We start from the raw sequence: 27,675 nt of genomic DNA on the forward strand, positions 1-27,675 counted from the left end.
CCGTCCGCGGATAATCTCAGTAACCGTTAGCACTAGAAAGCTGAAATTTGGTACCAATATGTATATCAATCATGCCAACAAAGTGCAAAAATAAAAAATGAAAAAAAATGTTTTATTAGGGTACTCCCCCTACATGTATAGTGGGGGCTGATTTTTTTTTTCATTCCAACCCCAACGTGTGATATATTGTTGGATAGGTATTTAAAAATGAATAAGGGTTTACTAAGATCGTTTTTTGGTAATATTAATATTTTCGGAAATAATCGCTCCTAAAGGAAAAAAAAGTGCGTCCCCCCCCTCTAACTTTTGAACCATATGTTTAAAAAATATGAAAAAAATCACAAAAGTAGAACTTTACAAATACTTTCTAGGAAAATTATTTTGAACTTGATAGGTTCAGTAGTTTTTGAGAAAAATACGAAAAACTACGGAACCCTACACTGAGCGTGGCCCGACACGCTCTTGGCCGGTTTTTACTGTGTACTTAACCACAGTATAATAAAGAGTACTATCGTAACTTAACACAGCAAAAGGAAGTGTACAATGTTTCTAATGGGTGGGCAACGCGCATGTGACACTCCATGAGTTGCAGGCGTCCAAAGGTTACGGTGACCGCTTTCCATCAGACGGACCGTATGCTTGTTTGCTACCGACGTATATAGTATTAAAAAAAAACCTGCTGCCTTAAATAATGCCTGCCAATAAACCAATTTTAGGTCTAGATTTTGATGAATTTGGCTTTAGGACACGTAGTCTGTCAAATTTTACGTCTAACTTACTGGGGGAAATAGGCAAGGTACCTAGTAGTTGGAATAACTACTTGGCAGTAGCTAGACTAGTAGGTGTCTAGGTTAGGCCGTTTTCACATTATCCGATCCGATATCGGATGTCGGACCGACATCCTACATCCGATAAACGCTTCCGATAGTGTCGGATGTCGGTCCGATAAAACGCATTGTTTCAAATCAATAAAGTATGATTTTGTATCAAAAAATATTTAAAAAATGTTTTATATTTAATAATTATAAGCACTATATCCTAAATATTATATTGTAAAATTAAAATACCGACAATAAAAAATACTCAAAGTGTCAGGCAAAATAAATAATTTTACATTCAACTATATCTTATTAAAAGATGAAAAAACTAGTATCCGCAATTCGGACCGATGCATTACAACCTTCTTTTTTCCATGGAAATTGTCAACTAATTTGAATTTCGATCATTAGCAGCTGTTTAATAGACGCCATTTTTGTCACGCACACTACTACACACGTATACATAAGTACATTATATACGCACACAAACAAATATTAGCGGCCGACAACTGGCGGGGGGTCCGGTTCCGGTATGCCAAAAAATGTCGGAAGCGTCCTGCCGATATCGGCAGTTCGATGGTGCCTCGGACAAAAACTGTTGTAGGAAAGTGCCATCGGCATTGAATCCGCAATTTTTGCGTTTTATATAGTTTTTTAGTAATAGTGATCTATTAAATACATAAATGAAGACCTGGAAGCGCATAAATCTTACATTTTACATCCTTCCTACATCCGATATCGGATCGGATAATGTCAAAACGGCCTTAGGTAGACAGGCAGTTCCTATCCATAAATGAAATAAAAATCTGTATACGAAAGTCTTTTTTAATAATTGGGTATATTTACAATAGAGTAATTAACAAACGTGAATTACATGAGTAGGTAATATTAGAAGAGGTACCTGATCAGTAATACCTTCGATTATTATGACACATGTTCCAAATATCAAAGTTATGCTATAATATCAGAGGGGTGATTCTCAGGTTACAGCGTTTCAAACACTAGAGAATTAAACTTAGTAATTAATCTCAATTTGATATCACTCACATTTCGTTAACCCTTCTCGTTTCTACGAGGAGAGATACCTTGCAAGGAATCGCATGCAGATGATTGCTGCATGATTAATAAGAAGTAACGAATTAAATCGATTGATCCAATGACGCAATGTATTTCAAATCGCACGCGATAACCGATGACGTGTGGAAAGGCCGTAAGTGTGCCAAAGATACGCTGCGAGTAGTGCGAGTAAAAGCAGATGATTTAAAATTCAAGTGTCGCTTAACTTCAAAAGTGGGTAAATCCATTCTGCTATAAGGTTGATTATCTTTCAGATCATATTATATTATTTATATAAATTTATATCTTCAAATGAAGTGACTCATATATAATTTCGATCGAACTTCACTTCAAGAAGTTCGTTTGATCATAAATTATAATCAACCTTATAGCGGAATGGATTTACCCACTTTTGAAGTTAAGCGACACAAATGGAAGGTCTTGGGCCTAGCAGTCAAGTTCCCGATATTATTGAAATCTTTGACTATATAACAGCGTTTGAAACGTTGTAAAGTTTTGAGAACAACCCAGAGATCACTGGAATTCGACTTTAAGCTGTATCTGAATTCTGAACTTATCACTTACTTACTAATAATTGGAATGTACATAGCCTGATACTGTTTCCAAGAAAGCAAATATCGGAATAAGAAAATAATTTTCTAGTAGGATCTTGTCCAAAAATAAGTGCATTTGTTAAGATAAAAACATAGCTCTAACAGAACTGACTAGATTCAACATTATGCTATTTCAAACAGAGTATTTAAAGGTACTTTTGAATTTCAATACAGGTAAATAGGAAGTTTTAGATATTCAGACGGCATCAAGATCATGTCTTATATAATAGTCCAACGAACATCCTTAATATTCTTATGCTACCTTTACTAGGAGTCACATCGTGCAGATGGAACCAAATCTAATTCGTACGATTAACATGCTTGTAAAAACTGACTATCGGTGGAACTTATATCATTGTAAGCGTTAAAAAAATTAGTACTCTTGGTAGATTATCCTTTTACGCCAAATGACGCGAGGCGAGCGGCAACAGTGTAATGTCAGTCAACCTTCGAGCATTCAAATAAGTTTCTCAATGATGTTAGCTGCTTACACGATGTTCTCCTAAGTAAAACTTTAAATAACCATTTTATCAGAATGTGTACTGTTGACCAAATAAATTATTGCCTTACAATATCTATCCACATCTAAGAATAAGTACAACAATCACCGGAGTAAATAAATAACAAAACGAAACATATCACAAACACAAAGCTAAGTCAAAACATCACAGACATCTACTTCCCTAGTCATTAATGAGATTCCAGTTCTTAAATACTGCCACTTCGTACCTTTACTAACGTAAATTTAACTACGGCACTCGGTGACACTTAAATACAATCACTCATAATTATGTATACCAAATCGTATTAATTTATCTATGCTAACTACAGTATTTTATTAAGGAAAACAATAAACGCTGACTAGAAATAGGTAATTAACTTAATATTAATGCTGCAATTACATAACTACGGTCGCCGCATGCTACTTACTAAACGCATGCGGCTTACCTCAAAGTCGACCGCATGGTAAGTACGGACTAAATGCAAGCACTTTACCTCAAAGTTGACCGCATGACCGCATGCGCGCAAGTTATGCGGCGACCGCCATATTGTAAAGCTTACGTACGTTGTCTTTCTCAATCTTAGAAAAAACTATCGCCTCGTTCTGGAAACATTTTCTTGAATATATTTAGGCTATTGCGTTCGTTAAGACCCACGATTCGAAATTCATTAACTAGTTCCAGACCTGATGGTCAAGTCCCACCGAGTGCCCTAGGCCTCCGCCCATCTCTTCACACCGAACAAACCTCCATTTAACCACACCAGACTATTTATGACTTAACATATAAATTTATTCGATATTACTGTACAAAACGCTTAATCGTTCGCAATATTTGACCTATTTGTTAAATATACTTCAACCAATGGTTCAATCGCCCGCTTTAAGCTGACGGCCGTATTACGTACACTTCATAGAAGGATTCACCGGATTCCTTTATTTACTGACGGTTCCCCGCTATTGCATCCTCCCGCCTGCATCTAAACTAACTAGGTATATGGCATACGAGCATTTCACTACATTACGAAACTCTTAACTTACTAACTAACCGCTGTCTATTGGACTAAACGCCGCTGCAGCGGGCCCAGAAAGTATCTTTACCAGACAAATTACCTACGTTAACATTACAGACATTAATTATGTAGAATGCAGCAATCGAAGTCGACACGGCACGTGTAGGTTGTGGCCCAGTAAATAGGACGAACGAACGCGAGACGTATTTGTGGCCCGTTTCGTTGGTTCCGGGAAGTGAACTCCACGATCGACACGACACCAAACTTTCGCATAAAAGCTATAATTATTAGCGGCGGCCTTACAAAGTTTTTCGTTTAATCAAGTTTTCTCGCGTTTTCTTCCCCCGTTCGCGCTCACCAGTCTTATGGGGTAAATATGATTTCAAATAAATTCTTGGTCAATCGTCACGGCGGGATTACATTCTTGAGCAAATAACAACGTCGATATCGTGCTGCACTTCGAACAACATAAACTTGCTCGTATAACATCAGTTTAAATTCAAAAATGAGTATTTTCTACCAAAGCTTTCAGGATCCTTCACGGTTACCTACAAATAAATATCTTTCAATTTCACTACATTCTCCAAACAGTTCAGACGTAACTACGAGAACACTTCACTTAGAAGTTATTAATTGGCTCGTGTGGAGCTATCCTAAGTCCGGAGAGTTCGTCCAAGCCGGCGTCAGACGATTGAACGAGAGCGGTGGCGTAGAGCCGACATCAGACGCGACTGGGGCGATCGGTGAGGGCCAGCCGCAGCACGGCGACCTCGGTGTGTCAGGCGGCCGAGATGGCGTGCGGCGGCGCGGGGGCGGGGTGCGCGGGCGCGGGCGGCGGGCCCTCCACCACGCCGCAGGCCTTCAGCTCGGTGAACACCTCAGTGAAGAAGCCGGGCTCGGAGTTGATGCGCAGCATGTTGAACGAGAGCCGGTCGACGATGAGGAGGCAGCGGTCCCAGAACTTGTCCTTGGAGTCCTCGACGAGGAAGGGTTTGAGCGGGTAGGAGATCTCGTTGCCCATGTAGGAGTAGGAGAGGTAGAGGCAGGTGAGCACGACGGCCTGCAGCTCCTGCGGGCGCGCGATGCGCTCGCCGTCCACCAGCTCGCGCACCAGCATGTACACGAACACCACGTTCGCGGGGTTGATGAACGCCACGTCCTGGACACACAATTACGACATATTTAATACATAGGTATATTGCCTAAGACTACTAGTAAAGCTCTATTTAATTGGATCAGGCTTACTGATAAGGAGTTTGAGAGCAAACTTTTAAATCAAATTTAATTAAGTGAAAGAAAAGGATTTACACTTTAGCAGTTGCCAGCAAAAAGTTATAACAATATTTATTGTCAATGACAGTCAATTTGACAAGCCGTGTTCACGCAGTTTCCAGGAAAAATAAATGTATTTAAAAACTGTTTAAGAAAATAAATGTGATATTACACTTTCAGATTGTGATAAAATATATCTCTGATAAACCGGACAGCTGCAAAGCACGCAACCAATGTTCCAATTGGTTGTGATGACAGATTAGTTAAAAATTAAATGGAGGACACTCTAGTAAGTACGTCAGTGCTTTTTGGACATTACAGCATGCTTACAGATCATTATATTGTCTCCCTCAGCTTCTGATGATTAGGTTCTGTCACCTATACATCCTACCGACTGCGCCAATGTTAGATAAATAAAAGATTCCACAATTCGCCACAATATGCTCATACATATAGGTAGGTAAACTTAGCTTTCAATTGTTGGGTAAAATAAAGAAACTAACTCGTCATACCTAGGTATGTCAAAATTATATCACGAAAAGTCAGTATAATTGTTTTTCATTTTCTGCATACGTGGCAAAAGTTAATGAAATAATTAGGAATATTACAGCATTTTCTCTAAACAATTTGTTTCGCTACACTCAACTTGCGGACGGGATATCACATATCTACTCAAATCGTCCACATTCCTATGATTGTTCACAGAGTGATATTTTTTTTAAATGTTTCTAATACATAAAGGTACGTTATTAAGTCGAACAAAACGTGCAATGCCTTTCCCTCTTACACTCAAGCGTGGGCCGTATATCACACAACTTTAATGTAATTATAATAGACATTTTTATATTAAAGGAAAAAATGGAAAAATTTACGCTTCCGGCGGGACTTGAACCCGCACCATTTTTGCAATCCGTGCAATGCTCTTACCAATTGAGCTACGGAAGCCACGCCGGACCTCGCAAATCTTTCCATGCCTTTCCTTTTTGTACACACGTCTTGGGGTGACGTTTAGCGCCATCTACCGACAGACTATTACATCTTGTAACGGCACTGGAGTCTCAAGTTATATTGAGAATTCACCAGTAACAATGTGCTAACCCATACTAAATTAATTTTTATTAAGCAGAAACGTCTGCTAACGATTCTAAACATTTTTATATTAAAGGAAAAAATGGTGCGGGTTCAAGTCCCGCCGGAAGCGTAAATTTTTCCATTTTTTCCTTTAATATAAAAATGTTTAGAATCGTTAGCAGACGTTTCTGCTTAATAAAAATTAATTATAATAGAGTTGAATATCGCCTGTTTCACTTCATGGCTTATCGATCGACGCCGTTCATTAGAATAAGTACAAGAATCCTTTCGAGTTGTTGCGTGATTCAAACATAATTTAATACCGTGTAATACCCTACTCTTGTAATATGCTCAATGCTCAATAGATGGCGTCACGCTAAACAAAGAAATAATAATATTTATTTATGTTAAAATTATTCACGATCCATACTAATGTTATAAATGGAAAAGTGTGTGTGTCTGTTTGTCCGTCTTTCACAGAAAAACGGAGCAACGAATTGTCGTGATTTTTTAAATGGAGATACTTGAGGGGATGGAGAGTCACATAGGCTACTTTTTGTCTGTTTCTAACGCGATCGAAGCCGCGGGCAAAAGCTAGTACCTATATATAGAATAGAATAGAATAGAATTCAACTTTCTCCACCTAAAAAAATCACGTCGATTCGTCGCTCCGTTTTTCCGTGAAAGACGGACAAACAAACAGACACACACACTTTACCATTTATAATATTATTATGGATTATGGATAGGTCGTTTTTGCAAACTTTATGAGCAAGTGTAGCGTACCTCTTTCATATATATAAATGCAACAGAGACAGTTTTTTTTGCGTAAACTATTACCGTGCGAATTAACGATTAGTTTAAACGATTGGCACGTTGGCTATGCACCCTGGACCATTTAAAACTAATACATTGACTACTCATGGCTACACCCCTTGAAACCTCCAGGGTGAATATTGAACTTACCTAGGTACATGTATTGTTTATAGTTTTTGTTTACTACATTTAATGCATAACAAGAAAAGAAATCACGAATAATATAAAATATAGGTAATGTAAAAAGTAACAACTCTATTTCTATTAATATTTTTTAATATAGTGTTTTATTATGAAACTATAACTACTATTCTACTGAGTCATTAACTGTAATTGGCGTACTTTCTATTCTTTCTAATGCCTATTTTAAGAAAGTCCTTCGTCAGTCCAAATATCTCAATAAAAACATGACGTCACACACAATCATTCGTATCGATTTTCCCCAAAATAGTCTATCGACTCTAGCGGAATAGCTCGGGGCGGATCGACTTGATAGGTTGTAAAATGAAGCTTACCGTCCACTTATCGGGCGTGTTCGGAAAACAAAATAAAACGAATATTTGTTTTGGTTGCTAGGCAACGCACTGGTCTGAAATACTTCGATCGAGGCCAATTTTATTTACAGACGAACCGACATGTTTTGTAGAGTATTAGTTGCGAAGTGCTTTTCTTACTTTCTGTAGTAAACGTAGATTAAGAGATAACGCGCGGCTGCGTCCGCGCCTAATTAGTCATTAGTCATTAAATAGCTACCACACTGACCGTACGTGTGTTTGACTCAGTCCTCCCGGGTTTACCGTTATAACAGTGGCGACGACAGTGCGAATTAACAAAACGCGTGTTTAAATAATGGCCAAGTTAGCAGTTGGTTCATTAACAGTTTTTAACCACGAAGTCCAAGAGTGGTCACTTTATAAAGATAAATTAGAACAATGGTTCATAGCAAACGATTTTGGGGAGGACGACAAAAAGAATAAGCGGCGAGCAATTCTTTTAAGCAACCTGGCCGAATCGACCTATAGACTTGTGCGCGATTTAGCTTTACCCTCCGTAGTCGGCGAATTATCGTACAGCGCAGTGATCGAACTACTAGATAACCATTTCGAGCCTAAGAAATGTGGATTTGCAGAGAGATTTAGGTTCCATAGTGCTACGCAACGACCTGGCGAGAAATTGACAGAGTGGGCCGCTCGTGTGCGGGGCTTAGCGGCATACTGTGGGTTCACTGCGACTGCTTTAGATGAAGCTTTACGAGACCGGTTTGTCTTGGGCATGGCACCAGGCCCAGAGAGAGATAAGCTGTTCACACGGAAGATGGGCGACCTGACGTTGAGCTCAGCGTTAGAGTTAGCCGAGAACATCCGGTGCGCTCGTACGGGGTCGCAGCAGACTTCTCTACAGGCTTCACAAGCTGATACATTGGGCCAGGAACCCTTGCAGGTGTTAAAGGTACAAGCGACATCGGGACCTAAGCGTGGGGCGGCAGCGGGGTGCGACAGCAAGCGTCCGGCGCGCCCCCATTAGCGGCAACAGGAGCGGCCAGCTGTGCGGCTTGCGGTTACTCGAATCATCAAATTGAAACTTGTAAATTTACGCGTTATAAGTGTAAGCAGTGCGGGAAAAAGGACACCTGAAAAGAATGTGCCCCTCAAAGCAAGTCGGGGGACAACATTTTATCGAGTGTTGCGCGGACGGTGATGATGGCGACATTTATGATGATGACGGTAAGCACAAACTTGTTTGCAATATTCGGACATATCGAGGCGAACCAATGCGGGAATCTGTTTTAGTCAATGAAATTAAGTTAGATTTCGAAATCGACACTGGCTCGGCTGTAACGGTAATTTCTGACAAGGATTATAAGCGGTACTTTCCACAAGTTCCATTAAAACCAAGTACCACTTTTTTAAATGTTTACGATGGGGGACCGCTCAAGATCCTAGGGGTCCTAACCTTGCCAATTACCTATAGATCACAATGCCACGACATTGATGTTTTTGTAATTAAAAATGGCGGGGCCCCATTGCTTGGTAGGGACTTTATTCGTAAATTTAATTTGGAAATCGCCGAGATCAACAAATGTGAAGATATTTTAACGCAAATTACGTCACCGTATCCTAACTTATTTTCTGATAAGTTAGGGTGTTGTAAATATATTACAATCAATTTAACTGTAAAACCGGATTCGCAACCCATTTTTCGCAAAGCTAGACCGCTACCGTTTGCCCTCCGTGAACGGGTAGGTAAAGAAATCGATCGCTTGGTCGGGTTAGGTATTTTGGTGCCGGTCAAATCGTCGGAGTATGCTAGCCCTATAGTTCCAGTTTTGAAGCACGACAACTCCATAAGACTATGTGCAGATTATTCGGCTACGTTGAACAAGCATTTAATAGTAGAAAAATATCCACTACCAAGAGTAGATGAATTATTTACTAAATTGCACGGCGCGAAATATTTTTCAAAGCTGGATCTCTCGCAAGCATACAATCAGTTTAGATTAAGTGAATCTTCACAGATGTTAACGTGCATAAATACGCACAAAGGATTATTTAAATATACACGTTTAGTGTTCGGGCTGTCCAGTGCCCCGGCGACGTTCCAAAGGTCAATGGAGACACTCCTGTCCGATCTTGACGGAGTGTTATTATTTTTAGATGACATTTTAGTTGTCAGTAAAAGTAAAGAGGAAAACTTAGAATTATTACATAAAGTGTTTCATAGATTAGAAGAAGCAGGCTTAGTTCTACAGAAGGAAAAATGCTCCTTATTTCAAGAAACCGTTTCGTATTTAGGGTTCGTCATAGACCGACATGGAATCCATAAATCTCCAGAAAAGGTTAAATCTATATTAGAAGCGAAAGTACCTACGAACCGTTCAGAGCTGCAATCGTTCTTAGGTATGGTAAACTATTATAGGGTATTTATAAAAAATGCCTCTTCAATTCTAAGCCCATTACATAAATTATTAAAAAAAAATGTTACGTGGGAGTGGACAGAGGAACATGACAACGCGATTAGGGCTATTAAGAACGCATTAACATCAGAAAACACCTTAGCTCATTTCAACCCTGAGGCAAAATTAATTTTGACAGTCGATGCGTCACCTACAGGGCTCGGGGGAATTTTATCTCAAATGGAGGGCAATATAGAAAGACCAGTGGCTTTCATATCACGCTCCCTTACTTCGGCAGAAAAAAATATAGCCAACTGCAAAAAGAAGCCACAAGTATTGTTTTTGCTGTACGAAAGTTCCATCAATACTTATTTGGTCGCGCGGAACCCTTTATTCTCAGAACGGACCATAAACCATTATTGTCCATTTTTAACCCGGACAAAGGGGTCCCTGAGATAACGGCTAACCGCTTGCAACGATACGCGATATTTTTATCTGCCTACAATTTTAAAATTGAATATGTTTCTAGCGTTCATAACTCCGCGGATTATTTAAGCCGAGCGGTTATTGATACTCGCCGTGAGAACAATAGCCCGATAGATAAGGCGACCTATATAAATTTCGTATGTGAAGGTGAGCAATACTTCACTATAACGGATATAAGCCGTGAGTCTCGCAACGATGCAATTATTTCTGTAATAATGAAGTACATACAAAAAGGTTGGCCGGATAAGGTCCGTGACCCTTTATTAAGACCTTATTATAATTGTAGGTACGAATTATCAGTTGAGCAGGATTGCTTAATGAGGGGTCATAAAATTATTATTCCCGTCAGTTTGCATGAGCAAATTCTAAGTGAATTGCATAAGGGACATTTTCGCGTAAATAAAATGAAGTCAGAAGCGCGGGAACGACTGTGGTGGCCGGGCCTATCGGCCGATATTGAGCGCTGTGTAGCGTCGTGCGGAGTATGCAGAGCACTCCGCTCCGCCCCACCACGCGTCCCGCTGGCTCCGTGGCCCTATCCTACTGCTGCATGGCAAAGAGTTCACGTGGATTTTTTAGGCCCGCTCAATAATATGGTGTTTTTAATTATCGTTGACGCGTACTCTAAGTGGGTCGAATGCTATAATGTTACTTCTGGTTATAGTTCGCGAGTGGTCATTGATAAGCTTTGCGAAGTAATGGCGCGGTTCGGATTATTTAATACAATCGTCTCAGATAATGGCACGTCGTTCGTGTCATCTGAATTTAAGGAATTTTGCTTACGTAACAGGATTAAATTAATTACAACACCGACTTATAATCCTGCCAGTAATGGCCAAGCAGAGGGCTATGTGAAGATTATTAAGAAATCAATTAAATCTATAATTATGTCAGGGACAAGTCCAAGAAATATCAACATTAAATTACAAGAATTTTTATTGCGTTACCGAAATTCTATTCACAGTACGACAAACAGGTCTCCCGCTGAGGTACTATTCGGACGAAAATTAAGGTGTAGTCTAGATTTACTAAATCCTGCCGTCGAATCGCCCTCCGATCCAACACTCGATAAAGTAGTCAAAGACAAACAGTGCTTGCAGTGTGAATATTATTCCGGTGGCCGTAAAGTAGATTTTAAGATAGACGAACCAGTGTTAGTGCAAAGTGTCGTAAATAAAAAAACATTTTGGGTACGTGGCGTTATAGTAAAAAAGATAGGCCGAACATTATTTTTAGTAAGAATATCGAACTCTAATAAAATGGAAAAAAAACATGCCAATCAACTCCTCAAATATAGGGGAAGGGAGTGTACCGCGGACGACCTGGAGGAGCCGCCACCTAATTTATGTGCTAGAGCGCGGGAGCGAGAGGAGAATGTCATACCAGCCATCATTTTTGACGAGCATGTATCACCGTCGGAGCTCGGAGCTCAGCACAGTTCAGTGGAGCCAAAAACGACGACCGCGGTGCCTGACGAGCCTGCTCCGGCACCGCCACCACCGGCAGAGCCCACCGACGACACAGATGCGCGTTTGGGGCCGGCCTGCGGCGAGCGCCCTACGACGGCTGCGCTACCCGGCCTGGCGGGCGATTCTGTTGCCGGTTCGGCTGTTATCGATGCCCCAGCGGATGGCGAACCTCCCCGGGAAGGATATTTAAAGCGGACCAGAAACCTTGTAGATTTTAGGAAGTATTTTTAGCTTAAGGTGGAGGGATTGTAGTAAACGTAGATTAAGAGATAACGCGCGGCTGCGTCCGCGCCTAATTAGTCATTAAATAGCTACCACACTGACCGTACGTGTGTTTGACTCAGTCCTCCCGGGTTTACCGTTATAACACTTTCTTATTTTCTTTTGTACAGTCACGTGTAAAAATATGGGTGTACACATCTTACTCAAAAATATGTCCTATATAGCATCTTAGTCCGGTGTAATAAGAGCGTAGTACCATATTTATGAGACGATTATTTCGATACGTATTTTTGCGTCAGTGAGATATCACAAGCCCTCAACAACCGAAGTATGTAATCACAATAACTCCCCCGATAACTACTAATTATACGCTACGGCGCGTAAACGATTGGCTACTTGTCTACGCAGTGCTGTTAAAACAGACTAGACTCTAGAATATACCTTTACCTAGTCACTGTTAGTGCGTTTTCACATATCCGATCCGATATCGCCTTTGAATTTCTGCCTTTGAAATACTTCCTACATCCGATATCGGATGGGATAATGTGCACTTATTCCTTATACATATGTTACGCTAAAGAAATATTTCTTTGAAAATTATATTCTGTATATTAATAAAGAAATAAATAATAAATAGTAAATAATTAATAAATAGGTTATAATTAATAGTTAGTTTATTAGTTAAAATTTACGTCGATCAAAGCTTTTACAACGAATGAAAGGCACATTGGTCTAATTTGAGTAACCAATGTAGGTATATAAGTATGTAATGTTACATAAAACGTAATATTTCACGTTCTTTAATGTGTGTTCTTTTTATCTGGGCTATAAACAGGAAATACAAAATTCGCACATTCGTAACATCTGTCTCTGTGACTCTAATGACGTCTTTATGGGAGTGAAAGAGAAAGGCAATAGCCCTGACCTTAAAAGGAAAATGGTTGTTTTGATGAAATATTCGTGACTACTCTCAGTTTATTCGTGGTGGAAATTACTTCCTTTCAAAGTTTGCATAAACATAGGCAATATTCTACGCAGTAATAAAGAAAACCTACTTGTAAAAGGATTATCTTTATATACACCTAATAATAGGTTTTAATTTTAATTTCAAACTTGGTTTCAACTCCGTAAGGCCCAGTGACCAACTTTTAGGACAGAAGCGTTTAGTCAAAGCTATCCTCAAATAAAGTTTTTCAAAAAAATTACATTAATTTCTGAGAACCGAAATTTTTCATTTAAATATACAATTTTTAGGAGTGTGTACTATAAATAGGTAAAAGTATGTGTTAATGATAATTATAAGAGGTACACAGATTTTTTTCTCTTGTAATAGTCTTGATATACAATAATTTCTAGGTAACAAAGTAACTAAATAATACAATATGGACAAGCTTTGTTCATTGTTCCGTCCATGGCTCCATTTCTTTTGTGTTCAGGACCAAAGAGCTTTTCTTTTAATACCTGTTCTTACTTTAAAGGAATTTTCTTCCTACTTTGAAGTGAAACTAATAAGAGAAAGCAATTTTATATAATAAAAGGAAAATATTATATTATGTCTTGAACTCGATTCGTATTTCATTAATAGGTTCTTATTTATCTAGTCGTATGCCATTAATACAAGTCTTATTCGCTTTACAAATTTACAAATTAATGTGGCTAATCCCGTCATAGGGACTATTTAACATTTAATAGAACAAATATATAGATAGGGTAGGGTATTAAGCAAGAAGAAGAAGGGTTAAATTGTGGCGTAGGCGAGAGGCTGGCAACCTGTCACTGCAATGTCACAATTTGGATTTCTTTTAACCCCTTTTTGCCAAGAGTGGCACTGAAACTTAGTACTCACTTCATGTGCTCTGCCTACCCCTTTATGGGATACAGGCGTGATTATATGTATGTATGTATTAAGCAAGAACCTTATGCCATCCTGTACACTCTCAGGAAATATATCAATTGAAAGAGACAGACATAGCTACTATATCTTTAAAATCAGTACCGTGGTACCGCTTTTACTTCCAATTTTAAGAAAATGATATTATTTGTGGTGAGCTGACTATCAGTCCTATATTGTCATGGAAACATGGTGCCATGATGACGTCACATACCCGTCATCTTAGGATTTCTACAATCAACTATTCACTTTATTTGAATCGCATTCATCTGAATACAGATTATGTTATAATTATGATCTTGTTATGACATGGCCCTGGCTATATCACTACTCGCAAATCATGTTGCAAAAAAGCACGAGTTAGATTGCTTAATAACCTAACCACAAAATAAAAATTTTGAAATAACCCCCAATCGCGACATAGTAGACCGATTTTCATGAAACATGGCTAAGAACACTCCTGACTAACTCAGCTTTTAGACAAAAAACAAATCTAAATCGGTTTATCCGTTCGGGAGCTACGATGCCACAGACAGACACACACACACACAGACAGACAGACAGACACGTCAAACTTATAACACCCCGTCGTTTTTGCTTGGGGGCTTAAAAATACGGGTCCCAGTTAATTTTCGCAACAGTGCTCTTTCGCATAATTCAATGGTTTAAAAATAGGATCTAATTACAACTTTTTTGAGAAACTCTGTTACAACATAGACGGCCATTTTTAAATAAATAAATAAATATTACAGGACATTCTTACACAGATTGACTGAGGCCCACGGTAAGCTCAAGAAGGCTACGCTATTTGTAGGCTATTTTTACGAAAGGCAAAAGGAACCCTACCTTAGCACGAAACATACAGGACTGTCAAAAGACTTAAAAGGTATATTTAGAAACGAGAAACTTTATGTTAGTTTCAAATTTTAAAAAAGTTTATACTTCTTCTTTGTTACAGGTATTGCTACGGCCTACGACCGTAGCGATTCGTAGAGCTCTACGCAGGTAACCCACCCATTTTCAAGTGTCCATAATCGTACTGTGCCAATTTATCTTACCCTACTTTCTCTTTGGCCTCTTTCGCTGCCTGAGGTTTACGAATTCACCGCACACTCTTCTGTAATGCTGCCATTTTTCACAGCAAGGTTTTTTTTCCCGCCTGGAGGCCGATTCGAATATTGATATCAAAATCTATCCAATATAAGAGGTTTTTTTTTTGTCATTTATAACTTGCTTACTTTTCGCCACAGACTAGCTAAAGTCAAAGACGTGACCTACGATGGAGTGAGCTCGCCCAGAAGATGCCTGAGGTTGCTAAAGTGTTATTATCCATTTATATGGATGCCTTTATGGCCATATTCAGTATCATGTTCTGGCGAGCAAGCACGGTCGCGTGATAAAAAAGCCTATCACGTCAGGCCGTCCTTTTTGCACCGTTTGTAAGAAAGTGCGATAGGGACGCAACGACGAGACGAGGTTTACCACACTAGTTTGCTACGCACGATAATTGTGAAAATGGTGAGAAGACATTTTAAAGTGACTTTTTTCTGTTGGGTAGGTACGTCGTCTTAAATAGTCACCAAAAAATATTTGATCTGTTTGGGAGGCTTGGTATAAGTACGGTTAAGGTTGGTATTCTTAAGCAAACTAGTAAAATCAATACAGTTAAGTGTGTCATAAGGGGAAATGTGTGTCTGGCCTTCACATTTTGCCTGTTGAAACGGTCAGAAAATGGTCAGTGTTTATTACAAGTTGAGTTAGTATGTTAGTGTGCGTCAAAACGTAGAGGCTAAATTTGACCCACTTCCCGGTTTCCCATTGAGTTGAAGTTTTGCACACATATGCAAATCACGTGACAATGCAATATAATGGTATCATGGAGCTGATCTGATGATGAAGCAGAAAGGTGGTCATAGGGACTCTGTTATGAAACGTCGTATCCCCTTCGAGGAAGGGGTTTTTAGAAACGTCTCGGTGAGCAGTAGATGAATGTTGAAAGAAAAATACAGTCGGCGATAAAAGCTTGTGCCAAAAATGAAATTTTTGCAAAAAAGCTTATTGAGATTCAGTGTCACGCGTTTACCACTAATCGTGAGTATCAAGTAGCAAAAGTATGAATTGGTAAAAAAATATTATAATTACATCATTTAGATATCAAAACGTAGCTTCGAATTACTCCCCCGGGCAGTTCATTCAATATGGAGGCGGTGCGTGGGGCGGATCGATGTGAGACGCCGCTTGTTTTGAATCAAGGCTGTTTGTTGACTTACAAGAATGTAGTTGTAAACTCCGTCTACGTTAACTTCGCATTGATATAAACAGAGCATGAGTTTTAATTTTTAACCCCCGACGCAAAAACGACGGGATGTTATAAGTTTGACGTGTCTGTCTGTTTGTCTGTCTGTCTGTCTGCCTGTCTGCTGTCTGTCTGTCTGTCTGTCTGTCTGTCTGTCTGTCTGTCTGTCTGTCTGTCTGTCTGTCTGTCTGTCTGTCTGTCTGTCTGTCTGTCTGTCTGTCTGTCTGTCTGTCTGTCTGCCTGTCTGTCTGTCTGTCTGTGTCTGTCTGTCTGTGGCATCGTAGCTCCCGAACGGATGAATAGATTTTGTTTTTTTTTGTCTGAAAGCTGAGTTAGTCGGGAGTAGAGATGGGTAGGGGTGGGTAAATACCGGGTATTACCGGGTTTAGTACCCAGTAAAAACCCATAAATACCCGATTGGGTGGGTAAAAACGATTACGAATTAAATTTTAAATAAAATTATATTTCCTTCATCACGTTATATTTTATTATTAAATGGTTATTTTTGAATAATTCTAAGCGACACGAATTATTTTGACTTTATGGAGAGAGTTTCTAGTCCGATGAATCGATCTATCAGGAAAAAAAAGGCCAGGTAGACCGATCACTCGGACTGAGCGGAATTGCAAATCCATATAGGCTGAATAGTCGATCTAACTGGAATTCAAAAGACCAAGTAGACCGATTACTCGGGCGAAGTGGAATTGCGATTCCTTATAGTCCGATAGACGGACCAACGGGACAAATAAATCCACGTCGTCCGACTAGTCGGACAAAGCAGTCGGACTACGTGGCTACAGGGGTGAAATCGATCTTGGATCAGCGGTACAAGTAAGTACAATTTTATTGTTTTTATCAAACCATGCGCCTATTTTTTACTGTATGGTTTTTTTCGTAATTCTTAATTTCTTGATTAGGTATGTTTCAATTACCTATATCATAAACAATTTATTTATTTCATAAATGACATTTATTTTGTACTTAAGTACCTAGTAAAAAATTATTTAAACACTATCAACTGTTTGTTTTACTGTTCCTGTTCTATTCTACTTATCCGGCTTGTAGTCTAAGTCTTCTTTATTACACTATCATCTAACTTTGTCCAGCACCTGGAGACTAAATTTCAATTAAGTAAGAATTCAGATAGTATTTTTACTTCATTTGAATCATAGAATGTTATACGAAGTAAATCAAAGCAAAATAATAACGAAAACCTTAATTCAAATACGTTTTACATTCTAAAAAGTTTTTACCCACTCATTTGGGTGTAAAAGGGTAAATACGGGTGGATTGGGTAAAAACCCGGTAAATACCCGGTATTTACCCGCGGGTTTTTACCCACTACCCATCTCTAGTCGGGAGTGTTCTTAGCCATGTTGCATGAAAATCGGTCTACTATGTCGCGGTAAGAGTTTTTTCAAAATTTTAATTTTGTGGTTAGGTTATAGAATGCATTTTACTAGATTGCGAAAACGTCCCAAAAAATTACATTTATTTTAAATTATACGAGTAAATGGGCTTAACTCTTGGCCACTATTAAGCCCTTCGAGCGTTTTCACATTATCCGATCCGACATCGTATGTAGAAAGGATGTCAAAAGCGAATGTCAAAGATGGCGCCTTTGATATATAGGATATCGGTCCTTCATCCGATGTCGGATCGGATCATGTGAAAACGCACTTGCCATTATCCATACTTATTAACCTACTTAACTGAAAGTCTCAAATTACTGCGAGTACCTACATTTACTTATCCCTTTCCAACCGAAGAAATCGAGGTTTGCTAAATAAATTTCGAATTTTAATGACATGTATTAAAATTGACAAGTATGTATATGTTAACAACCCGCTAACAACCTCACGATCGTATCAGCTCGCGTGTAAAAATATACTATATGAATGTCCTATCGTTAGACGACCCTTTTACCTTTCCTAAAAAGTGCCATCTAACATAATAACAAAGTTTCGCAAGAAAGTTGTAATTAGATTCCTATTTTCAAATCACTGATTTATTAAATTTAGCTACAGGAGAAGTATATTACGCGAGAAAAGTTTTTTAAAGGAAAAACCGATTTACTAAACTTTTTTGGAAAACAAATAGCAAAATTGCATATATTTTATCCACAAGAGTGCAAAGTAATTTCATACAATTTTTTACTTGACATCTCGAGCTGGCTGGTAGAGTTTACCTATAAATGATGATTTTGAATAAATTGATAAATTGTATTTATATAGTTTGTTATTTTAGAGTCAGTATTTTGTTCGAGTTAGTGTGTTGAAAAATTTTGTGTTCCACTCGGCGGCAAAGTTTGTTTAACCTTCGTGCCTTGAAACCCTCGCAACGCTCAAGATTCCACTTTTATATTGGAATCTTTCGCTTGCTGGGATATCAATATTGGCACGTGCGGTTAAACAACAACTTTGCCCCCTGGTAAAACAAATAACTATTGGTATTAAGTACCTAATAATAGAAGTTTGAGGCAAACAGGCATTCTGCTGTGGGATATTACGAGTAGGTATGTGGTTTATCCTTCTATTTATACAAATGACAAACAAACATTAGGATTAAGACTGTCGACAGTTAATTACATTATTCATAATAGCATTTCAAATAAGTAGTCATTCGTTCTTGAATGTCATATTAACATTAGGATTTAAGTACCTATTAGTATTATTACTTAGTAGAAAGGGATAACATTCATTAGGCTTGCAAATTTTTAACCCCTGACGCAAAAACGACGGGGTGTTATATGTTTGACGTGTCTGTCTGTCTGTTTGTTTGTTTGTCTGTCTGTCTGTCTGTCTGTCTGTCTGTATGTCTGTCTGTCTGTCTGTCTGTCTGTCTGTCTGTCTGTCTGTCTGTGTGTGTGTGTCTGTCTGTGGCATCACAGCTCCCTAACGGATGAACCGATTTTGATTTAGTTTTTTTGTTTGAAAGCTGAATTGTTCTTAGCCATGTTTTATGAAAATGGGTCAACTATGTCGGGAGATTTTTCAAAATTTAAATTTTGTGGTTAGGTTATTATGAATAGGTACGAGAACAAGCCGGACAAGCGATGAAGTATTTTCAATTTACTCGGTTATGTTTTTGAGCAGTGCTTGGACACTCCCGATCGGGCGATTACGGCAAAATTCGGCTCGGGTTCGCATTACGTAGAAATTATTCAGATTTAGCACAACTTGACGTCCCTTTGCGTGTGCTACCACAGATTAGATAAATTAACTACTTACATTGATTTTTACATCCCTAAATAGTTGAGAGCTGGTGCCCTCTGGTGGCCACACAAGTCGACCCTGAACTGTCAAACTTGCAAGTGATGTGTGCTTGTTTTTGTTGTGTAAAGTGCGTTTTCACATTATCCAATCCGGTATCGAATGAAGGACCGATATGATAGGCGCCATCTTTGATTTTTGCCTTTGACATCCTTCCTACATCCGATATCAGATCGGATAGGTAAGTAAAAACGCTCTAAGACCGATAGTCCACTATCATATGTTTGTCATAGAAATATGATCATAGGCAACATGCCGTCCTTTTTCTTCACGTTGGAGAAAAAGGGAGCATACAGAGCTATGATCATATTTCTATGATAAACATATGATATTGGACTATAGAATATGTTTATCATAGACAGTATATGATCACAGGTCTGTCTGATTGGCTTATTTTATTGATTGTGTGGTGACGGGTTAAGAATTTCACCACCCCCTTTCTTCCCGTGGGTGTCGTAGAAGGCGACTATGGGATATGGGTTAAATTGTGGCGTAGGCGAGAGGCTGGCAACCTGTCACTGCATGTCACAGTTTCGTTTTCTTTCAACCCCTTATTTGCCAAGAGTGGCACTGAAGCTTTAGTAGTTTCATGTGTTCTGCCTACCCCTTAATGGGATACAGGCGTGATTGTATGTATGTATGTGGTATGGTGGTACGAGTAGTAGGTACTAGGTACGTAAATCGATTATTTTCGTTCAAGATTAAAAAATGAAAAACTAAACATTTAAGACGTGTTTCCTGCAACACACTGAAGAAAAGTTGGCAACGTGGCATTAAGCAAATTGAATGAGCACAAAGTGCTCAGAAGGTTGCCAAACATTTTTTTGGATAGGTACTGTTTTACTTGAATACCTACTTTCGTTTAAGTCAGTGTTTGGCTAGACTTTAGTGCCAAATTAAAAAAGTAACAAGCACTTCAGTCTGAAACATGTTTGAATCCATACTATTACTATTTACAATCCATACTTACTTAATATTATAAATGGGAAAGTGTGTGTCTGTTTGTTTGTCCGTCTTTCACGGCAAAACGGAGCGACGAATTGACGTGATTTTGTAAGTGGAGATATTTGAAGGGATGGAGAGTGACATAGGCCACTGTTTGTCTCTTTCTGACGCAAGCGAAGCCGCGGGCAAAAGCTAGTAATATTATAAATGGGAAAGCGTATGTATGATATTGATATGTGTCTGTTTGTTTGTCCGTCTTTCACGGCAAAACGGAGCAACGAATTGACGTGATTTAATGGAGATAGTTGAAGGGATGGAGAGTGACATTGGCTACTGTTTGTCTCTTTCTAATATCTCAATACTTTACGTGAGTAATCATGACAGTCACTAGCGTAAAAGTAAACCATAGGCTACAGATCAGTTCAAAGGAGATGGGACGAATGAGTGTGTAAAATAGTTGCTCTTGACAGGTACCGATACAGTTGCCACTTAAAACAATCAATGTTTTATTGTTAATTTCATTTGTGCCAGCTAATAAGTGCAAACACGGAATTACACCCAGCTATAAGTGCAAACACGGTAGAGTTGTGCCTGCTCGTTCACTGAAAAGATCGCTCCCAACTAGTACGATCTCCGAAGTGTACTAAGTAGTTCGTTCTTTTAGGACATTAGTACAGTAGTACGCCCAGAGAGCGAGAAACAAATTATGCATATGGCGTACAGTAACGCTCGCTCGTACAGTCAGCTGCAGAGAAAGGTAGACCCCCTTGCATACAAATTTGTATCAAATATGTATTTGTACAAATTTGGGGGGTCTACTTTTCTCTGCAACTGACTGTACTAGCCGAGAGCTGATCGGCCGTTTTCGCGCGCTCTCGGTCCGAGTCAGTCGGCTCTAGTTCGGTTGCGGTCGGATTTTGCTGTCATTGTCACTTCTCGGCTCTTCGCTCCTTTCGCTCACATTCTGTTGCGCGTGTGTGAGTGTACTAAATGTACTAGCAGAATCATTTGGGAGTAGTTCGGTCTAGTGCAGTGCAGGGAATCGTGTATTTTATACTATTAGCCTAAAACACGGAACTTTCACTACAGCCTGACCCAGTTGAATAATATCTAGTCAACCAACAGGCAGGTGTAGGCCGAATTCATTGCCCCAATTCACGAACTAAGTGACTGTTTGGGTTTACGGCCGCCGGTTGTTACTATTTTATCATTTGGCACATCACTTGGGGTTGCCAGTAGGGTTTTGAAATATCCTGAAATAGCGCGCCACTAAATAAATAATATAGTGAGTGGAGTTAGCCGTTATCATTTTCAACTACCAAAAATTTACTAATGATCATCATGATTTTCAGTTTAAACCTCTAATTCACAATTTAATAGTTCCAAACATAACGTTCAAACGTTCGATAGGATCTATTTTATTGCATTTTTTTTCCCTGCTATTTATGTACTTAGAAAGATCAATGCAATCAATATAAGCCAATAAGGCCCACTTGCACCAACCACTTAACTCAGGGTTAGTGGGCTGTCATCTGTCAAATTCCATATAAAATAGTGGGTTAACCTTCGGGTTAACCCTCCATTTTCGTTGGTGCAAGTGGCTCTTAGTGAATAAAATCGCACCTCCCGCAGCTTTATTTTCTTGACTGCAATCCCATAAGTCCCATTCTATTTTTTTTTACATGTACTTATTTCTGTATAATTGGCAAAAGATGAACTAAATAAGCTCTGCAATGAACCACCATAATATCTGAAATTTCAGGGAAATTCTGACTTCTGGTAACACCACTACCTACGGTAAAGGTCACGATTAATGGCCAAAGCATGTTAGTTCATACGATATTCAAATGAAGGCAAGAAGATCGAATACCGAATTCTATTTATAAATAGGTAGCGAAATTGGACTTTAGCAATGTAGGTCACCTATTAAACCTTATTTCCGTTCCTATTAAAATGATAGTTCGGATTACCCCATTAGGCCTTTTAGTGCCTAATTATGTCTATCTGTGATATAAAAATGCCAACTCCACAATCTCTTACGTTTCGTAGCCAATTCTCATCTTATTATATTATAATGAATTAATCTCACTTCTGCAGTAGCGCAACAGAGTCATGCGCGGATCCAGGGGCCAGCCTAGGTTGGCCATACAAATAGACCACGTGACCCCCCCCCCTCTAGCGCCTGGGCCTTTACCACGTGACCCCCCCCCCTGGGTACGAAGCTGGATCCGCGCTTGAACAGAGTCAGTCTGCGCTTCGATCGCCAGGTAGCGTCAACGATGGTCACCTCTTCGCCTAGACATAGCCTGCCATCCACAGGCGGAATCGAACCTCGTCGAATCGAGTCCTCATACATTAGAATGCGATTCGATGCGTCTAATAGATTCAGCTTCATAAAACATGCAGAAGGCGAATGAGGAGGCACACTCAACAGATGGCGCCACCTTATTAGTCCATTGCACAGATAATACTTAGTTATTTGTTGTCTAAAACTAACAATAGCTTAAATCAAAATTATGTCAAAACCAATAAGTAGTTAAAAATTAATGTAAATATAATTATGTAAATATGTTCATGTAAATAAAGAGATTTTAATAAACAAGTGTAACATATATACTCTCTTCTATTCGCTCTTTAGCGATAAGGCCGCCTGTTGTTTACCTCTGTAATAAAATTTATTGTAATGTGTGTGTTCCTATGAACATTTCTGAGGTTGTGCAATAAAGTGGATTTGTATTGTATTGTATTGTATATATACTATGTACGTAGTTGTTAAGAAAATAAAGAGGCTTTCTATTCTAAGTATTCTATTTGTTTTACAAGGGGGCAAAGTTGTTGTTTAACCACACGTGCCAATATTGATACCCGAGCAAGCGAAAGATTCCAATATTACCGCGAGCGCAACGAGTGGTTCAAAAAGTGGAATCTTGAGCGTTGCGAGGGTATCAAGGCACGAAGGTTAAACAAACTTTGCCACCGAGTGAAACACAAAATTTTCACCACACCAACACTATGAAAATATGAACGGTAAAACATCAAAATAAATAAAATACTTCAATGTATTTAACGTTTATTATTCAAAATCATCATTTATACGTGAATTGCAACACCCAGCTTTAGACATCATCATCAAATTAAATTTTTTATGAAATTACTTTGCACTCTTGTGAGTCTTGTGGATAAAATGCAATTTTGCTATCTGTTTTCGAATAGCAAAGAAAGCCTTTGTCAGTTGGTGTGGTGAAAAGAATTACATACGTGAGAGCGAGAAGATGATATTTTTCTCTCTCTCTCTCTCTCACATTTGAATGACAGTGACATGCACTTGCACAGGCTGGTGGGATAAAATGTCAGTGTGCCTCCTCGTTAATGAGACTCGACTCGGCGAGCCTAGGGAACCCTTATTTCCTAAGGCTTTTCCGCTCTATCGGCTACGTGCTACGGCGCGTAGCTTACACTGGCACTCTGATAGTGAACGTGTAATATGGTCCTCACATAAATTTAAATTATCAAAAATCAAGCCCGGATTTCCTATCTAAGGGCAATTGGGCACGCCATGTCTGACCTATGGTAGCATACAATAACCATAGATTGCATAAAATCTAGATAACGGGTATGTGGCGTCATCAGGGCACCACTTTCACAATATATTATTACTAGCTTTTGCCCGCGGCTTCGCTCGCGTTAGAAAGAGACAAAAAGTAACCTATGTCACTCTCCATCCCTTCAACTATCTTCACTTAAAAAAAATCACGTCAGTTCGTCGGTCCGTTTTGACGTGAAAGACGGACTAACAAACAGACACACTTTCCCATTTATAATATTAGTATGGATGATTGATAGCGAGTTGCTCGCCATAAACTTGTATTTAATTTTCATAAAGTTGGAAAGTATTCATGGTACCTACTAGGGTATAGGTTGAAGGTCGCGTACAGTAGGTATACATATGTCTTTTTCAGAATAGGGTATGCTTCAAGAGAGTGTACAGGATGACATAAGTTTATTTAGATCTTGCATAATACCATCTCTATCTCTATTTTTCGTCTATGCAATAACAGATTTTGGTAAGACTTAATTCGTTTTTGCTCTTTTCACTCAGATTCTAATAGCACTTTTTTTTCATATCCTTACTTGCATTTTGGAAGCATAAAGCCTAAGTTGACGTATGGATATAATACCTACATCGTCTCTTTTCCTACATTCACAAAATAGTTTAGTTATCTGTTTACAACTACGAGTAGGTAAATACTAATTTTAGGTGGTTATGTCGGCGGTGCATTATGCTACAAAATACAATTGAGCACCGTAAGTAAAAATAGAAAAGTCGTAGTAGGTACGACTTAATTTCCCTCGAAGGTAAACACAATAGAGTAAAAAGTGCAACGAGGGCAAGGCTATTTACTTTAATGCGACGAATGCAATTTGAACTGACCAAGCAACTGTCTGGCAGTGAGAGCGGGAGGTGTCTGCGACTAGTGTGGTCCTTTTCTGATACAAACAATTGTTAGCGCGTAGAAAAGAAGCGCAAGTTACTATGGGCCATTATATTGGCCCAGAGACCTATCAGCCCCCCCCCCCCCCACACACACATCTGTATGGGCCAACTGTATGAAAAAAGACACTTTGCCATACAATTGGCCCGACGCTACGCTCGCGAGACGCTAGATGTGGAGTGGGAGGAGGGGGGGGCTAATTGATGTAAATAACTAATCTGATAGTTTATCATTTACCTATATTTTTAAAGGTCACTCAAAAGCTTTTCCCAAATGCATAATGCGACGAGAGTGTCTCTACTGATTTACAATTACATACTTTGTTACGTATTAAAAGGTTACTTCTATGACGACTATTGACGACCTTTAAGTGCTACCTACCGAAGAAAACAAAAGAATATCCCACCCACGCTTTGCGACCCGACGAAATATGCGCGGTAGTTGGGAAACGTTTTATTTCCACCCTAATGACGCATTATATAACAAAAGCTCTCAAGTGTTTAAAGGGATACGGAATTTAGGGGAATACAGGAATGACGCAAGGGATGGTAGGTGAACGAACGGCAGTGCGGCTGCGCGAGGGTTGTTTACCTGCCAGCCCTGCAGCAGCAGCGAGCGGTCCACCGTCCGCAGCCACATGACGGCGTCCCCCGCTTGGAAGTCCCGCAGGCGGTGGCAGCGCGTGTGCAGGAACATCCCCAGGCACTTGAGCAGCTCAGAGGTGGACGCCTGGATGACGGTCTTGCGCGGGGCCACCGCCGGCCCCACCGCCGTCGTCGGCAGCTTCTCCGAGTAGCAGACGTTGTTGTTGAGCGCGTTGGTCCGCGCGACCTCGGCCGCCGGCGGCAACGGCGCCGCCACGGGCGCGGGCCGCGCGTATATCGTCCCCTGCACGCTCACATTCTTGTTCCTGTCCAGCGGCGCATTGTCCGTCAGCGGCGCCCGGAACGTCGTCACGCTCTTCGTCTTGCATTCTAATTTCTTCTTATTGTTATTGGCCGTCGAAAACCTCTTCCAGGATAAGGCGTTTATGAAGAGCGAGTGCTTCTTCAAGTTTTTCTCGAGCGCCGTTTTCTCGGAGATGATTTTGGCGGCGTCGTCGAGGGTAGCGCGGCGCTCGTCGCGGGGGAGCTCCCGGTTCTCCCTGTTCTTGGCGTTGTTGAGTCGTTCGTAGGAGTAGGCGAGCGCGGCGCGGTCCGGCGGCGGCGCGCCGGCGGGCGGGCGCCGCTCGCGCGGGCTGAAGCTGAGCACGGTGCCCATGAGGCGGGCGCGCGTGCTAGGACCCCGCATGCATGACGTGCGCGGCCGGCGGCGGCGGCGGCCCGTGTGGGCTCGATAGGGCCGCGCCGGCGCGCCACGTGCCGCCCTATCGACCGCGGGCGCGCGCACCCAGCTGACCGCCGACCGAGACCGCCGCCCTCCACGTCGTCAGCGCCCGGTAAACAAACCCGACGAGCCTTATTCTCCAATGCACATCTTCTATCTATACAATATTGTTCAGGGCGCTCTCTCGCTCTTAGCTCGCATCCATATGAGAGCGAGTGCAACACTCAAACGCACATTGAATTTGTATTGAACTCTTGTTTCTTAGTCCCCGTCACAATCACTGATTAAGATAAGTAACTTAAGGTTTAATTTCAATGAAGTCTCGCCACTTCTTATTGTACGATCGATAACCCAATGGCGTATTAAACGAATGATTGACGCATTGCAAGATTTTATTTCGAAAACTTTTAATTAAAAGGTATCCGTAATTAACCCATTTGGATTACATTAACGTTTACCCATTTATTGCTGATTAGTTACCCATTATTATTTTCAGGAATTAAATACAATTAAACTTCAAAGCGCTATCCGAGTCGGTCTCTGGCATAACTAACTTCAATTACAGTTAGCGTTTTTTCTCTCTGGAGAATTTTCGGTGGAAAATGTAGGTTGATTTGAAACTGACCCGAATATGACGGAAGAGTCAGTTTGAATAGTAAAGTGAATTCGTATTCCGTTGACCAAAAATGTATCATTGTTTAGTATGTCAACTTAACTTAGAATGTGAATTTGTTGTATTCGTTTTTATTTTAAGGCTGAATGTTCAGACGGAATTCGGATCAAACTTAGAACGTTGTTTGATAAGTATAATTGTGTCACTTAAGATCTCAAAATAACTATTACGAATTGAATTGAGAGCAAGAATGCACATCAAGGCGTACGCAGAACTGACCGCAACAGGAACACCGATCTCTAGACATTCCATAAATGGGTACGTAGCCGAATGGCACAAACGCTCACGAAACGCTCACGAAACGAAACGCTCGCTCTCTATCCCTATCCCTCGATCCTCTCCTCTTCCTATCTTCTTCTCTCCTATCCTCTTGCGTATTGGCGCGACAGAGCCATCAGACTACTTATCGCGGCAGTTCGTTTTCGTTTCGCGTCGCAGAAATGCCATTCGGCTATGGCACCTGGCATCATGTATGGCAACTTGGCAAGGCTGCTAAGTTAAAGTGGGACTAAACATAGCATGTCGGCCGGATAGCTCGGGGGCGGACCGA

General features: G+C 40.1%; 1 protein-coding gene across 1 annotated transcript; it reads right to left on the reverse strand.

Annotated features, from left to right (window-relative positions):
* Window positions 1–1,623: 1,623 nt before the first annotated feature.
* On the reverse strand, window positions 1,624–26,431 carry LOC125231035 (cyclin-dependent kinase 5 activator 1). The gene is made up of 2 exons (XM_048136375.1): window positions 25,718–26,431; window positions 1,624–5,159 (listed from the first exon to the last, which is right to left on the reverse strand). Exons 1-2 carry the CDS (start codon window positions 26,414–26,416, stop codon window positions 4,779–4,781), a joined length of 1,080 nt encoding a protein of 359 aa, XP_047992332.1. The 5' UTR covers window positions 26,417–26,431; the 3' UTR covers window positions 1,624–4,778.
* Window positions 26,432–27,675: the final 1,244 nt, after the last annotated feature.

This window comes from Leguminivora glycinivorella, chromosome 11 (genome assembly GCF_023078275.1).
Source record: "Leguminivora glycinivorella isolate SPB_JAAS2020 chromosome 11, LegGlyc_1.1, whole genome shotgun sequence".
NCBI classification, from domain to species: domain Eukaryota; kingdom Metazoa; phylum Arthropoda; class Insecta; order Lepidoptera; family Tortricidae; genus Leguminivora; species Leguminivora glycinivorella.

Bases quoted from the DNA above. Each gene is read 5' to 3' on its own strand.
- LOC125231035 (XM_048136375.1), bottom strand. From the start codon at position 26,416: ATGCGGGGTCCTAGCACGCGCGCCCGCCTCATGGGCACCGTGCTCAGC. The intron at 5,160-25,717 runs GTAAACAACCCT...TTGTGTGTCCAG, and splicing joins TGCTGCTGCAGGGCTGGCAG to GACGTGGCGTTCATCAACCC.